We start from the raw sequence: 15,223 nt of genomic DNA, 5'->3' as shown, positions 1-15,223 counted from the left end.
CTGTATAATCAGTGGTTTCCAATCCTTTATTACCCAGGAGACGGTGCTCTATTATAGGCGGTCTCCCGGGTTTGATTATCGGCGGTCTCCCATGCTTTATCGGCGATCTCCTGTGCTTTTTTGCTGACGGTCTCCTGGGTCAGCTGTTGGATTGGTCCGTTATACACACAGGTTTCCAGTCTTGTGCCGGCTGTGCAGGGCAGCCTCTAGAGTCAGAAGGTTGCACTACGGTCCAGCACTGACCGCCCGCGCCAGCGTCATGGCGGCTTTAGGCTCACAGTCATGGCATTGCACAATGTCCAATGATCGGATGCAAATATTCAGTAGAACGGCGCCGAGCCCCCCGAGGCCTTCTCAGCTGGGACAATCTGCTGGAGACTAGACAGGATCTTCTTCTGATGCCCGGCCAGGGTGACCCCGATCCGCAGAAGATCTCTGAGGGAAACAGAAGGCACATTTCATTAGCCCTCACCCTGCGCCCATCATGACTGCACTGCTCTACGGCGCCCCCTACCCCAATATCACAATTACGTACTCTGTGGTCATCTGTCGCACTCGGCTGAAGGTGGTGAAGCCTGCGTTGCGGAATCCGTCTTCATATCTTCCCATTTTGATGGCATGGAGCCACTCGCCCACCGAGGAGAAGGAGGAGTAGTGGGGCGTGCGCTGGTCCAGGAGGGGCTGCGAGGATCTGGAGAGAGACGGACATTGCTGACATTACACAATACAATCCCCCATTATCTCCACTACGCCCAGAAACTTCCTGCGCTTCCTGCTAACCCTGGAACACTGACCCCCGGCCTGACCTGCGGAGCCGACCTCACGTCCTGTTCAGAGCCCCGTTAACCCCTGCCCTGCTGTCACCCGATACTGCAGATCTCCTTAAAGAGGCAGTCCAAGTTGTCCGATTGCTTCCCATTACCTGGCATTTATGGAACGTTCCTCGTCTCCCTTAACCCATTCCTCCCTGGAAAGATGCATTTCTGTCTCACTCAGTAGGCCCTCTCTTACCCTGGCTGCTCCCGCGCCGTGATCTTTAGGCTGGCTGGATTGCGGATGAGCTTGTCCAGAGCGCTAACAATCTCAGTAAAGCGAGGACGGGCGGCTCGGTCGCGCTGCCAGCAGTCCAGCATGAGCTGGTGAAGAGCGGACGGACAATCTGGTGGAGCGGGCAGCCGGTAATCCTGCTCGATGGCATTGATGACCTGAGGGAATCAGGAGGTGGCACGTTAGTCCCTACAGTGGAGGCCCAGTCCCACCACCCACAGGCTCCTGGACTCACATCCTGGTTGGACATGTCCCAGTAAGGACGTTCGCCGAAGGACATGACCTCCCACATGACTATGCCGTAGCCCCAGACGTCACTAGATGAAGTAAACTTGCGGAAGGCGATGGCTTCTGGTGCCGTCCATCTGATCGGTATTTTACCACCCTGAGATATGGAGAAAGGTCAATATTATGTTATGTTCCATCCCTCGATCCAAGCCAGAGCCCAGAACCTCCATAACCCCCACCATGAAGAACAGAAATGTACAGCTCAACCTCCCCAACCCCCGACCTCTTCTCACCAGGCAGGACGTGTACGTTGGGTCAGTCGATCCTTCTTGCAAGAATCGGGACAATCCAAAATCTGACACTTTACAAACTAAGTTACTGTTCACCAAAATATTTCGTGCCGCCAGGTCGCGGTGAACATAATTCATCTCTGCCAGGTAGCGCATACCCGAGGCGATCCCTCGTAGCATCCCTACCAGCTGGATTGGAGTAAACTGGCCATCGTTTTGCTGCAAACACAAAAATGGTTTAGTGTTATCCTCTAATAGTCCCCATTCCCTGAACCTCCTCCGCCAGACCCTTCTCCACCTCTCCCAATCCCCCATCGCAGAGAGACCTTCCTCCGCCTGAAGCAACCCCCCACAGTCATGCAACAGATGCTCCTCTGCAAGCCACAACCATCCACTGAGTGACCCTCCTCCACCCGCCCCAAACACACACTGCTTTCCGAGAGACCTTCCTCCACCTGCCCCAAACCCCCGCAGTCATCCAGACGCTCCTCCAGCAGCCCCAAACCTCCTTCAATAGATGCTCCTCTGTCAGCCCCAAACATCCACAGAGAGACCCTCCACAGGCCACCTCAAGCCCCACCATCCTCAGAGAGACCTTTCTCTGCCTGCCCAAACCATCCTCCGACAGACCATCCACCACCAGCTACAAGCATCCTCCGGCAGACCTTCTTCTGCCCACCCAAAGTATCCTCTGACAAGCCTTCCTCCGCCCACCTCAACCGTCTTCCACCACCAGACCATCCCCTGCCAGCTGTAATCATCCTCTTAGACACCCTTCTCCGCCCACCCAAACCATCCTCTTGCAGACCATCCACCATCCACACAAACCTTCCTCCACCAGACCCTCCTCCGCCCACCCCAAACGACCTCCAACAGACCATCCTTCACTAACCAAAATCACCCTCCTCCACCCACCCGAACCATCCTTTGACAGACACCCCTGCGGCAGCCCCAACCATTCTCCAACAACCATCCTCCACCAGCGCCAACCATGCACTTTCCTCCGCCAGGCCCAACCATTCTCCACCAGACCCTCCTTCGCCCACCTCAACCATCCTCCGCCCTCCAGACTCCTCTGCCCACCCCAATCGTCCTCTGACAGACCCTTCTCCGCCCGCCCCAACTGTCCTCTAGCCGACCCTCCTCAGCCAATCCCAACTGTCCTCCACCAGCCCCAACCATCCTCCGCCAGCCCCTTCTCCACCAGCCCCAACCATCCTCCAACAGACCCTTCTCCGCTAGCCTCATGCATCCTCTGACAGACCTTCCTCCATCAGCCCCAAACCATCCACCTGCAGACACTTATCTGCCCACCCCAACTGTCCTCCACCAGACTGCTAACCCCAACTGTCCTCCACCAAACGCTCTTTTGCGCGCCCCCCCCCCCAATCGTCCTCCAGTAGACTCTCCTACACCAACCCCCAACTCCCCACCGTTCTCCAACAGACCCTCCTCCACCGGCCACAATCGTCCTTCCTCCAACCTCCAATAGACTCTCTTCTTCCCACTCCAACTATCCTTTGTCAGACCTTCCTACACCCACCCCAACCACCCAACAGTCCACAGGCAGACGCTCCTCCGCCCGCCCCAAACCTCCAACCGTCCTCTGGCACAGTGTTCCCTGACTCCAGTCCTCAAGGCCCACCAACAGTGCATGTTTTCAGGATCTCCTTACTACTGTGCAGGTGCTGGGATCACCTCCACAGCTGATGATCCCAACACCTGTGCAATGGTAAGGAAATCCTGAAAGCATGCACTGCTGGTGGGCCTTGAGGACTGGAGTTGGGGAACACTGCCGTGATAGACCCTCCTCCGTCTGCTCAAACTGTCCTCCGACAGACTTTCCGCCATCCACCCCAAACGCCCTCCAATCCAGTAGATCTTTTTTCGCCCACCTCAACCATCTTCTGGCAGAAAGTCCTCTGCATGCCAGAACAATCATCTGCCAGTTACTCCTCCAACCACCCACTCATCTGTTCTCCGCCAGGCCCTCCTCCACCCCTCATCCGTCCTCCGACAGACCCTCCTTCATCCACTCATTCGTCCTGTGACACGCCCTTCTCCACACACTCATCCGTCCTCTGCTAGGCTCTCCTCCATCCACTCATCCGTCCTCCGACAGACCCGCCTTCACCCACTTATCCGTCCTCCGACAGACCCTCATTCACCCACCACAACAATCCTCCGACAGGCCCTTCACTCACCCTCAGAAATGAGTCCAGAGCGCCATTTTCCATGTACTCAGTGATGATCATGACAGGACAGTTATTGGTGATAACTCCTTCCAGGTGGATGATGTTGGGGTGCTGGAACTGTCCCATGATGCTGGCCTCACTCAGAAACTCGCGACGTTGACGCTCGGTGTAACCGCCCTTCAGAGTCTTTATAGCCACATAATTTTCCTTCTTCCCTGGGACTTTTAGACGCCCCCGACAGACTTCTCCAAACTCCCCTGTCAGAGACCCTCGGTCAGTGTGCAGCCCCTCAGTATGGACATACCCCCGTCTACCTCTACAGTTCTCCTGCAGCCTCCACATCTACTCACCAGCTCCGATCACCTCCTCAATCTTCACATAGGAGACATCGATCTCTTTAGCAAATTCTCTCACAGCCTCGTTGGGGTCTTCGTAGGTGAACGGATCAATGTATAGTTTGGTATCTGAAAGAACAAGACCATTAATGATGACCCGAGACTCGGGCACCATAAGATACATCCCGCCTCAGCCACAGAAATGCTCTGGGAGACTAAACACAATGGAGGGGACACGTACGGGGGGTCTGAGCGTCACAAATAATGATGGAATGGTGGACGACATGTCAATATCCCCAAGAGCTCCACCCACCCTGCGCACTTACTGTGCCCGATCAGGTACTGGCCCGGCTTGTCCGCGTACTCCGGCTCCTTGTTACTTCCATGCCTCCTGTATACACAGAGGGAACCATGAAAGCCACGTAATCGTCACCGGGTCACGCAACGTTCTGCCAGATGTACATAATGTTGCTGTGGCTGACAATCCCTCACACATCAGGTAAAGGCTGTAGTTTGGGGCTGACCATGGTCACATACCTCACACACACCACGGCAATGATGGCGACAATAAGGATGAGAATTGCGCCCACCCCCACCGTGCCGGCAATCAGCTCCACCTGCGGTTGGGCCTTCTCTGGGTCTGGAAGAAGAAAGGCCCCTATAAGTATACGGGAAGGTTACTGGGGTCTGCACAGATCATCATATACTATCAGTGTACAGTTGCCCCCCACGTACCTAATGGCAGCGTCTGGAACACACTTTCTCCACTGAAGGCCCCGTATCCGGCCTCGGTCCTGGCCCGCACCTGCACAATGTACACGGTCCCCGAGCGCAGGCCCGGCAGCTTGGCCTCACTGCTGGTGGTCTTCAGGAACATGATGAGCGGCTTTTCCTGATCCTGTGGAGGGACCCTCATTAGTGCGGCTCCGTGCCTCCTCTGCCTGTTGCCCCCCACTTCTGCCCACCTCACCTTCTCATAGTATTTGACCTCATAATCCAGAATGCTCCCCCTGTTTGGAGACTGTGGGGGCGCTGCTGGGCTCCACCTCAAGGACAAGGAGGACGCGGAGGAGGCCATCTGCTGGATACCGGTCACCGCATGAGGAACTGCAGGACGGAGAATAAAGGGGTTAATCCCTCATCCTAGAAGGGTGCGGATACATATACACCGCAGTATTAGGACTCACGGTCACGGTCAATGGTGACATTCAGCTCCTCGCCCATCGCTGCCGCACCGTTACGTTCCGACACGCCATTCAACGCCAGGACCCGGAAGTTGTAGATGACTTGCGGTCGGAGGCCGGACACTCGCAGCTTACGATCTGTTAGTTTTTGGGGTCTCGGTATGAAGGAGAGGCGGCTGCAGGACACCCAGCCCCCACCCGCAGCGTACTCCGAACACTGCACCTCATAGTACAGGTCCGAGCGCCCCCCAGAGTCCAGGGGCTCGCTCCAGTCCAGATCTAGGGCAGATCCGTTCACACTGGAGACAATGCTCCGAGGAGAAGATGGCGGCTCTGCAGGAAAAAGAGATCATGTCACCAGAAAGTGCAGATCAGTTCCCGCGGGGTCCACGCTGCTGCAGAGTGAGGGTCCCAGAGAGGCCCAGGGTACTTACTGGTGCAGGGCGCAGTCACCGGGTCCCCGGGGGCACGGTAATACCCCGCTTTGCAGATGCACACCGTTGCACCGGCGGTGGTAGAGAGGCTGTTCTGAGGACACATCTGGCAGGGCAGCTCACCAACATTCGGCTTAAAATATCCAGGTAGGCATACTACACAGAGAAAAAGAGTGCAAACTCCTTAGTCTAGAGCAGGTCATGTGTGCCGGACCACGGGGTACATTTCTTACAAGCAGCAAAGGATAGTACACAACGAGAAACGGCGCCTCTCCTGTCCAGAGGCTGCATCTGGTACTACATCTCGCTGCTCACTTCAATGACAGAGCACCACTCACGAGCTCTCTGATACTGCTGAAGGAGAAGGCTGAAGCAAGCGGTAATTTCTATGGCACTGCCGAAGGAGAAGGGTGAAGCGAGCGGTGGTTTCTATGATCCTAATGGAAGGAGAAGGCTGAAGCGAGCGGTGGTTTCTATGACACTGCCGAAGGAGAAGGCTGAAGCGAGCGGTGGTTTCTATGATACTGCTGAAGGAGAAGGCTGAAGCAAGCGGTAATTTCTATGGCACTGCCGAAGGAGAAGGGTGAAGCGAGCGGTGGTTTCTATGATCCTAATGGAAGGAGAAGGCTGAAGCGAGCGGTGGTTTCTATGACACTGCCGAAGGAGAAGGCTGAAGCGAGCGGTGGTTTCTATGATACTGGCGAAGGAAAAGGGTGAAGAGAGCGATGGTTTCTATGATACTAGTGGAAGGAGAAGGCTGAAGCGAGGGGTGGTTTCTATGATACTGGTGGTAGGAGAAGGCTGAAGCGAGCGGTGGATTCTATGATACTGGTGGAAGGAGAAGGGTGAAGCGAGCGGTGATTTCTATGATACTAATGGAAGGAGAAGGCTGAAGCGAGCGGTGGTTTCTATGATACTGCCGAAGGAGAAGGCTGAAGCGAGCGGTGGTTTCTATGATACTGCCGAAGGAGAAGGGTGAAGCGAGCGGTGATTTCTAGGACACTGCCGAAGGGTGAAGCGAGCGGTGGTTTCTATGGCACTGCCGAAGGAGAAGGGTGAAGGAAGCGGTGGTTTCTATGATACTAATGGAAGGAGAAGGCTGAAGCGAGCAGTGGTTTCTATGATACTGCTGAAGGAGAAGGCTGAAGCAAGCGGTAATTTCTATGGCACTGCCGAAGGAGAAGGGTGAAGCGAGCGGTGGTTTCTATGATACTAATGGAAGGAGAAGGCTGAAGCGAGCAGTCGTTTCTATGACACTGCCGAAGGAGAAGGCTGAAGCGAGCGGTGGTTTCTATGATACTGCCGAACGAAAGGCTGAAGTGAGCGGTGATTTCTATGATACTCGTGGAAGGAGAAGGGTGAAGCGAGAGGTGGTTTCTATGATACTCGTGGAAGAAGGGTGAAGCGAGCGGTTGTTTCTATTGTACCAGTGGAAGAAGGGTGAAGTGAGCGGTGGATTCTATGACACTGGTGGAAGGAGAAGGGTGAAGCGAGCGGTGGATTCTATGATACTGCCGAAGGAGAAGGCTGAAGCGAGGGGTGGTTTCTATGATATGTCGAAGAAGGCTGAAGCGAGCAGTGGTTTCTATGACACTGCCGAAGGAGAAGGGTGAAGCGAGCGGTGGTTTCTATGATACTAATGGAAGGAGAAGGCTGAAGCGGGCAGTGGTTTCTATGACACTGCCGAAGGGGAAGGCTGAAGCGAGCGGTGGTTTCTATGATACTGCCGAACGAAAGGCTGAAGTGAGCGGTGATTTCTATGATACTCGTGGAAGGAGAAGGGTGAAGCGAGAGGTGGTTTCTATGATACTCGTGGAAGAAGGGTGAAGCAAGCGGTTGTTTCTATTGTACCAGTGGAAGAAGGGTGAAGTGAGCGGTGAATTCTATGACACTGGTGGAAGGAGAAGGGTGAAGCGAGAGGTGGATTCTATGATACTGCCGAAGGAGAAGGCTGAAGCGAGGGGTGGTTTCTATGATATGTCGAAGGAGAAGGCTGAAGCAAGCAGTGGTTTCTATGATACTGGTGGAAGGAGAAGGGTGAAGCGAGTGGTGGTTTCTATGATACTGGTGGAAGGAGAAGGGTGAAGCAAGCGGTAGTTGCTATGATACTGCCAAAGAAGAAGGGTGAAGAGAGCGGTAATTTCTATGATACTAGTGGAAGGTGAAGGGTGAAGCGAGCGGTGGTTTCTATTGTACCAGTGGAAGAAGGGTGAAGCGAGCAGTGGTTTCTATTGTACCAGTGGAAGAAGGGTGAAGCGAGCGGTGGTTTCTATTGTACCAGTGGAAGAAGGGTGAAGCGAGCGGTGGATTCTGATACTGGTTCGATTCACATAGTCCCTCTACAACCTCTCACAACATAACTCCACATCAAACTCCATGGCACCCAAAGGCATCTCAAGGCTCGGGCCCACTGGTCCAGGAAACCATTATCCAGCCCCATTTCCGTGAGATGGTTGGATTGTCATTGTAAATAAGCACTTGAACCTTGCCTCTCCCCCCATCTCATTGTAGATTGTAAGCTCTCACGAGCAGGGTTGTATTTTTTTTCCCTCTAAATATTGTATTTCTATAACTGTTACTTGTTTGTATATGATCCTCCTGAATTGTAAAGCGCTACGGAATATGTTGGCGCTATAGAAATAAAGATTATTATTATTATTATTACTGGTGGTAGGAGAAGGGTGAAGCGAGTGGTGGATTCTATCATACTGGTGGTAGGAGAAGGGTGAAGCGAGCGGTGGATTATATGATACTGGTGGTAGGAGAACGGTGAAGCGAGCGGTGGTTGCTATTATACTGGTGGAAGGAGAAGGATGAAGCGAGCAGTGGTTTCTAGGGGACTGGTGGAAGGAGAAGGGTGAAGCGAGCAGTGGTTTCTATTATACTGCTGAAGGAGAAGGCTGAAGCGAGCGGTGGGTTCTATGATACTGCCGAAGGAGAAGGGTGAAGCGAGCGGTGGGTTCTATGATACTGCCGAAGGAGAAGGGTGAAGCGAGCGGTGGTTTCTATGATACTATTGGAAGGAGAAGGGTGATGCGAGCAGTGGTTTCTATGATACTGCCGAAGGAGAAGAGTGAAGCAAGCGGTGGTTTCTATAATCAGGTGGAAGGAGAAGAGTGAAGCGAGCGGTGGTTTCTATGATACTGCCGAAGGAAAAGGGTGAAGCGAGCGATGGTTTCTATGATACTGCCTAAGGAAAAGGGTGAAGAGAGCGATGGTTTCTATGATACTGCCGAACGAAAAGGCTGAAGTGAGCGGTGATTTCTATGATACTCGTGGAAGGAGAAGGGTGAAGCGAGAGGTTGTTTCTATTGTACCAGTGGAAGAAGGGTGAAGTGAGCGGTGGATTCTATGACACTGGTGGAAGGAGAAGGGTGAAGCGAGCGGTGGATTCTATGATACTGCCGAAGGAGAAGGCTGAAGCGAGGGGTGGTTTCTATGATATGTTGAAGGAGAAGGCTGAAGCGAGCAGTGGTTTCTATGATACTGGTGGAAGGAGAAGGGTGAAGCGAGTGGTGGTTTCTATGATACTGGTGGAAGGAGAAGGGTGAAGCAAGCGGTAGTTGCTATGATACTGCCAAAGAAGAAGGGTGAAGAGAGCGGTAATTTCTATGATACTAGTGGAAGGTGAAGGGTGAAACGAGTGGTGGTTTCTATTGTACCAGTGGAAGAAGGGTGAAGCGAGCGGTGGTTTCTATTGTACCAGTGGAAGAAGGGTGAAGCGAGCGGTGGATTCTATGATACTGGTGGTAGGAGAAGAGTGAAGCGAGCGGTGGATTCTATGATACTGGTGGTAGGAGAAGGGTGAAGCGAGCGGTGGATTCTATGATACTGGTGGAAGGAGAAGGGTGAAGCGAGCGGTGGTTTCTATGATACTGCCAAAGGAGAAGGCTGAAGCGAGGGGTGGTTTCTATGATACTGGTGGAAGGAGAAGGGTGAAGCGAGTGGATTCTATTGTACCAGTGGAAGAAGGGTGAAGTGAGCGGTGGATTCTGATACTGGTGGTAGGAGAAGGGTGAAGCGAGTGGTGGATTCTATCATACTGGTGGTAGGAGAAGGGTGAAGCGAGCGGTGGATTATATGATACTGGTGGTAGGAGAACGGTGAAGCGAGCGGTGCTTGCTATTATACTGGTGGAATTAGAAGGATGAAGCGAGCAGTGGTTTCTAGGGGACTGGTGGAAGGAGAAGGGTGAAGCGAGCAGTGGTTTCTATTATACCAGTGGAAGAAGGGTGAAGCAAGCGGTGGTCTCTATTATACTAATGTAAGGAAAATGGTCAAGAGAGCGGTTGTTTCTGATTCTGCAGTGGGAGAAGGGTTAAGCGGGCGATGGTCTCAGATTCTGAGAAGGATTAAGTGAGCGGTGGTCTCTAATTCTGAAGAAGGTTAAGCAAGCGATGGTCCCTCTGATAATGGCATAGAGTTAAGTGATCGGTGGTCTCTCTGATACTAATGGAAGGAAAAGGTTATGCAAACAGTGGTCTTGATTCTGCAGAGAGATGGGTTAAGTGAGTGGTGGTCTCTATGATACTGGTGGAGGGAGAAGGGATAAGCGAGCAGTGGTCTCCCTGATACTGGTAGAAGGAGAAGAGTTAAGCGAGCGGTGGTCTCTCTGATTCTGGTGAAGGGAGAAAGGATAAGTGAGTGGTGGTCTCTCTGATACTGGTGAAGGGAGAAGGGATAAGTGAGTGGTGGTCTCTCTGATTCTGTGGAGTCAGAAGGGTTAAGCGAGCGGTGGTCTCTCTGATACTGGTGAAGGGAGAAGGGATAAGCGAGTGGTGGTCTCTCTGATTCTGGTGAAGGGAGAAAGGATAAGCGAGTGGTGGTCTCTCTGATACTGGTGAAGGGATAAAGCGAGTGGTGGTCTCTCTGATTCTGGTGAAGGAGAAAGGATAAGCGAGCGGTGGTCTCTCTGATTCTGGTGAAGGAGAAAGGATAAGCGAGCGGTGGTCTCTCTGATTCTGGTGAAGGAGAAAGGATAAGCGAGTGGTGGTCTCTCTGATACTGGTGAAGGGAGAAGGGATAAGCGAGCGGTGGTCTCTGATTCTGGTGAAGGAGAAAGGATAAGCGAGTGGTGGTCTCTCTGATTCTGGTGAAGGGAGAAGGGATAAGCGAGTGGTGGTCTCTCTGATTCTGGTGAAGGGAGAAAGGATAAGCGAGTGGTGGTCTCTCTGATACTGGTGAAGGGAGAAGGGATAAGCGAGCGGTGGTCTCTCTGATTCTGTGGAGTAAAGGCCGCTTTACACGCAAGGACATCGCTAACGAGATGTTGTTGGGTCACGGAACTCGTGACGCACATCCGACCTCATTAGCGACGTTGCGTGTGAAACACACGAACGACTGTTAATCAAAATTACTTACCTAATCGTTGACGCGTCGTTCCATTCCCAAATATTGTTGCTGTTGCAGGACGTAGGTTGTTCGTCGTTCCTGCGGCAGCACACATTGCTATGTGTGACACCGCAGGAATGAGGAACATCACCGTACCTGCGGCTTCCTGCAATGAGGAAGGAAGGAGGTGGGCGGGATGTTCGTCCCGCTCATCTCCGCCCCTCTTGGGCGGCCGCTTAGTGACGCCGCTCGTCGCTGTGACACCGCACGAACCGCCCCCTTAGAAAGAAGGCGGTTCGCCGGCCACAGTGACGTCGCTAGGCAGGTAAGTATGTGTGACGGGTGTAAGCGATGTTGTGCGCCATGAGCAGCGATTTGGCCATGACGCACAACTGACGGAGGCGGGTGCTTTCACCAGCGATATCGATATCGCTGCGTGTAAAGTGCCCTTTAGAAGGGTTAAGCGATCAGTGGTCTGTCTGATACTGGTGGAAAGAGAAGGGAGAAGCAAGTGTGGGTCTTTGATTCTGTAAAGTAAGAAGGGAAAATTGAGCGGTGGTCTCCATGATACTGGTGGAGGGAGAAAGGAGCAGTGGTCTCTCTGATTCTTAGAAGGGATTAGAGTTAAGGCCCTGTCACACACAGAGATAAATCTGCGGCAGATTTGTGGTAGATCTGTGGTTGCAGTGAAATTGTGGACAATCAGTGGCAGGTTTGTGGCTGTATACAAATGGAACAATATGTCCATGTTTTCACTGCAACCACAGATCTGCCAAAGATTTATCTCTGCGTGTGACGGGGCCTTTAAGCGAGCGGTGGCCTCTCTGATCCTGGTGGAGTTAGAAGGGATAAGCGAGCGGTGGTCTCTCTGATTCTGTGGGTAAAGTGAGCGGTGGTCTCTCTGATTCTGTGGAGTGGGTAAAGTGAGCGGTGGTCTCTCTGATTCTGTGGAGTGGGTAAAGTGAGCGGTGGTCTCTCTGATTCTGTGGAGTGGGTAAAGTGAGCGGTGGTCTCTTTGATTCTGTAGAGAGAAGGGATAAGCGAACGGTGGTCTCTCTGAATCTGTGGAGTGGGTAAAGTGAGCGGTGGTCTCTCTGATTCTGTGGAGTTAGAAGGGATAAGCAAGCGGTGGCCTCTCTGATCCTGGTGGAGTTAGAAGGGATAAGCGAGCGGTGGTCTCTCTGATTCTGTAGAGTTAGAAGGGTTAAGCGAGCGGCGGTCTCTCTGAATCTGTGGAGTGGGTAAAGTGAGCGGTGGTCTCTCTGATTCTGTAGAGTTAGAAGGGTTAAGCGAGCGGTGGTTTCTCTGAATCTGTGGAGTGGGTAAAGTGAGCGGTGGTCTCTCTGATTCTGTGGAGTTAGAAGGGATAAGCAAGCGGTGGCCTCTCTGATCCTGGTGGAGTTAGAAGGGATAAGCGAGCGGTGGTCTCTCTGATTCTGTAGAGTTAGAAGGGTTAAGCGAGCGGTGGTCTCAGGTTAGGTATAATTTCAGCCCCCTCCGTACTTCCTGCTCGCTCCCCCTCCTCACATACCTGACATTCCAGACCCCTTTTGTCTGTGACACCTCAGAGCAGCGAGCGCTGACAGCGCCCACCCTTCCCCCTCCAGCTGCTGCCGTGCAGAATGGGCACCAGACCATCAGTGAGGGCTCTGTGCCACTTACATGGAGCCTCGCTCACCACCGCGGGGGGGGCAGCACATCATACGCGAGCCACATGACCCTCGCTCTGCCCCTTTTTACCTGTGCACTTGGTGCGACCATCTTTTTCTTCCCTTCCAGCCACACAGACGCACTCTCCCGCTGCGGGTTTGGCCCACTCTCCATCCTCCCGGCAATACATGATGGGGCGTCTTCCCAGAGAGCCCTCGGCTCCATCCACACAGCTGCCCTCTGCTGGCACCACCAGTCCTGCGGGCACGGTCTCCGGGAAGCTGGCCAGCGAGGCCACCACTGCTGGGCACTTGTGGTAAAACACCCGGACAGCGAGCACCGCCATGCACGCTCCCTGATCCAAGAATGCCAAGTAGAAACCGTTCTCCTTCAGAGGACCCAGACGCAGGGTCTTGACATTGGAGCGTGTGGGGGCTCCGTTCACTCGCCCGCTGGCCCGCGCCAGAGTGTCCGCTGCCACCGTGTCAATTTTAATCCAAGGATTTTCCATCCATTTTGGGAAACGGTCGTTGGCGATGTCAGAGTTGGCCGGGTAGTAGTAGAGGTTAAAGGTCTCCTTACAGGAGCGCCCGGCTCGGGTGATGGAGGCGCACTCAAACATGGTGAACGTGATCTCTATGTAGACGTGGTGGGCCGGGCCGCGGGGGATGAAGCCGGTGCGCAGCCAGTTGTTCTGGTCCGGAACATTCGAGTTGCAGATTTCATAGGTGCGGACAGGATTGTGCTCCTCATCTATGCCCGAGGTCTCATCCCACTGCAAGAGAAAGGTGCGGAAACCATGAGAGCGCAAGAAATGAGAGCGGCGCTGACAGAGGCTGCTGCGCAGAAGAGAACGGCGCAGGAGAGTGCTGAGCAAACGACGAGAGCTGCGCAGGAGAGGGCTGAGCAAACGACGAGAGCGGTGCAGGAGAGGGCTGAGCAAACGACGAGAGCGGCGCAGGAGAGGGCTGAGCAAACGACGAGAGCGGTGCAGGAGAGGGCAGAGCAGACGACGAGAGCGATGCAGAAGAGGGCTGAGCAAACGACGAGAGCGGCGCAGGAGAGGGCTGAGCAGAAGAGGAGAGCGGCGCAGGAGAGGGCTGTGCAGAAGAGGAGAGCGGTGCAGGAGAGGGCTGTGCAGAAGAGAACGACGCAGGAGAGTGCTGAGCAAACGACGAGAGCGGCGCAGGAGAGGGCAGAGCAGACGACGAGAGCGGTGCAGGAGAGGGCTGAGCAAACGACGAGAGCGGTGCAGGAGAGGGCTGTGCAGAAGAGGAGAGCGGTGCAGGAGAGGGCTGAGCAGAAGAGGAGAGCGGCGCAGGAGAGGGCAGTGCAGAAGAGGAGAGCGGTGCAGGAGAGGGCTGAGCAAACGACGAGAGCGGCGCAGGAGAGGACTGAGCAGAAGAGGAGAGCGGCGCAGGAGAGGGCTGAGCAGACGACGAGAGCGGTGCAGGAGAGGGCTGAGCAAACGACGAGAGCGGCGCAGGAGAGGGCTGAGCAGAAGAGGAGAGTGGCGCAGGAGAGGGCTGAGCAGAAGAGGAGAGCGGCGCAGGAGAGGGCTGTGCAGAAGAGGAGAGCGGTGCAGGAGAGGGCTGTGCAGAAGAGAACGGCGCAGGAGAGTGCTGAGCAAACGACGAGAGCGGCGCAGGAGAGGGCAGAGCAGACGACGAGAGCGGTGCAGGAGAGGGCTGTGCAGAAGGAGAGCGGTGCAGGAGAGGGCTGTGCAGAAGAAGAGAGCGGTGCAGGAGAGGGCTGAGCAGACGACGAGAGCGGTGCAGGAGAGGGCTGTGCAGAAGGAGAGCGGTGCAGGAGAGGGCTGAGCAAACGACGAGAGCGGCGCAGGAGAGGGCTGAGCAAACGACGAGAGCGGCGCAGGAGAGGGCTGAGCAGAAGAGGAGAGCGGCGCAGGAGAGGGCTGTGCAGAAGAGGAGAGCGGTGCAGGAGAGGGCTGAGCAAACGACGAGAGCGGCGCAGGAGAGGGCAGAGCAGACGACGAGAGCGGTGCAGGAGAGGGCAGAGCAGACGACGAGAGTGGCGCAGGAGAGGGCAGAGCAGACGACGAGAGCGGTGCAGGAGAGGGCTGTGCAGAAGGAGAGCGGTGCAGGAGAGGGCTGAGCAAACGACGAGAGCGGCGCAGGAGAGGGCTGAGCAAACGACGAGAGCGGCGCAGGAGAGGGCTGAGCAGAAGAGGAGAGTGGCGCAGGAGAGGGCTGAGCAGACGACGAGAGCGGTGCAGGAGAGGGCTGAGCAGACGACGAGAGCGGTGCAGGAGAGGGCTGAGCAGAAGAGGAGAGCGGTGCAGGAGAGGGCTGAGCAGACAACGAGAGCGGCGCAGGAGAGGGCTGAGCAGACGACGAGAGCGGTGCAGGAGAGGGCTGAGCAGAAGAGAACGGCGCAGGAGAGGGCTAAGCAGACGACGAGAGCGGCGCAGGAGAGGGCAGAGCAGAAGGAGAGCGGTGCAGGAGAGGGCAGAGCAGAAGGAGAGCGGTGCAGGAGAGGGCTGAGCAGACAACGAGAGCGGCGCAGGAG

At 54.7% G+C, this 15,223-nt stretch overlaps 1 protein-coding gene across 3 annotated transcripts in view; it reads right to left on the bottom strand.

The window, feature by feature from the left end:
• Positions 1–320: 320 nt before the first annotated feature.
• EPHB4 (EPH receptor B4) overlaps positions 321–15,223 on the bottom strand; it is a 168,886-nt gene continuing 153,983 nt past the window's right edge. For 2 of the 3 annotated variants that reach the window (XM_075346756.1, XM_075346753.1), the window contains exons 3-16: positions 12,785–13,469; positions 5,714–5,869; positions 5,283–5,612; positions 5,066–5,202; positions 4,831–4,993; positions 4,633–4,753; positions 4,422–4,486; positions 4,111–4,224; positions 3,770–4,017; positions 1,569–1,784; positions 1,283–1,432; positions 1,012–1,205; positions 536–691; positions 321–435 (exon numbers count right to left, since the gene is read on the bottom strand). In XM_075346756.1, the coding sequence (XP_075202871.1) occupies positions 321–435; positions 536–691; positions 1,012–1,205; positions 1,283–1,432; positions 1,569–1,784; positions 3,770–4,017; positions 4,111–4,224; positions 4,422–4,486; positions 4,633–4,753; positions 4,831–4,993; positions 5,066–5,202; positions 5,283–5,612; positions 5,714–5,869; positions 12,785–13,469 (2,850 nt within the window). The remainder of the gene's footprint in view (positions 436–535; positions 692–1,011; positions 1,206–1,282; positions 1,433–1,568; positions 1,785–3,769; positions 4,018–4,110; positions 4,225–4,421; positions 4,487–4,632; positions 4,754–4,830; positions 4,994–5,065; positions 5,203–5,282; positions 5,613–5,713; positions 5,870–12,784; positions 13,470–15,223) is intronic. The other variant, XM_075346755.1, reaches the window with a different exon arrangement.

This window comes from Anomaloglossus baeobatrachus, chromosome 4 (assembly GCF_048569485.1).
Source record: "Anomaloglossus baeobatrachus isolate aAnoBae1 chromosome 4, aAnoBae1.hap1, whole genome shotgun sequence".
NCBI classification, from domain to species: Eukaryota; Metazoa; Chordata; class Amphibia; order Anura; family Aromobatidae; genus Anomaloglossus; species Anomaloglossus baeobatrachus.
The sequence above is the reverse complement of the archived record's forward strand: the minus strand, read 5'-3'. Positions and strand labels throughout refer to the sequence as shown.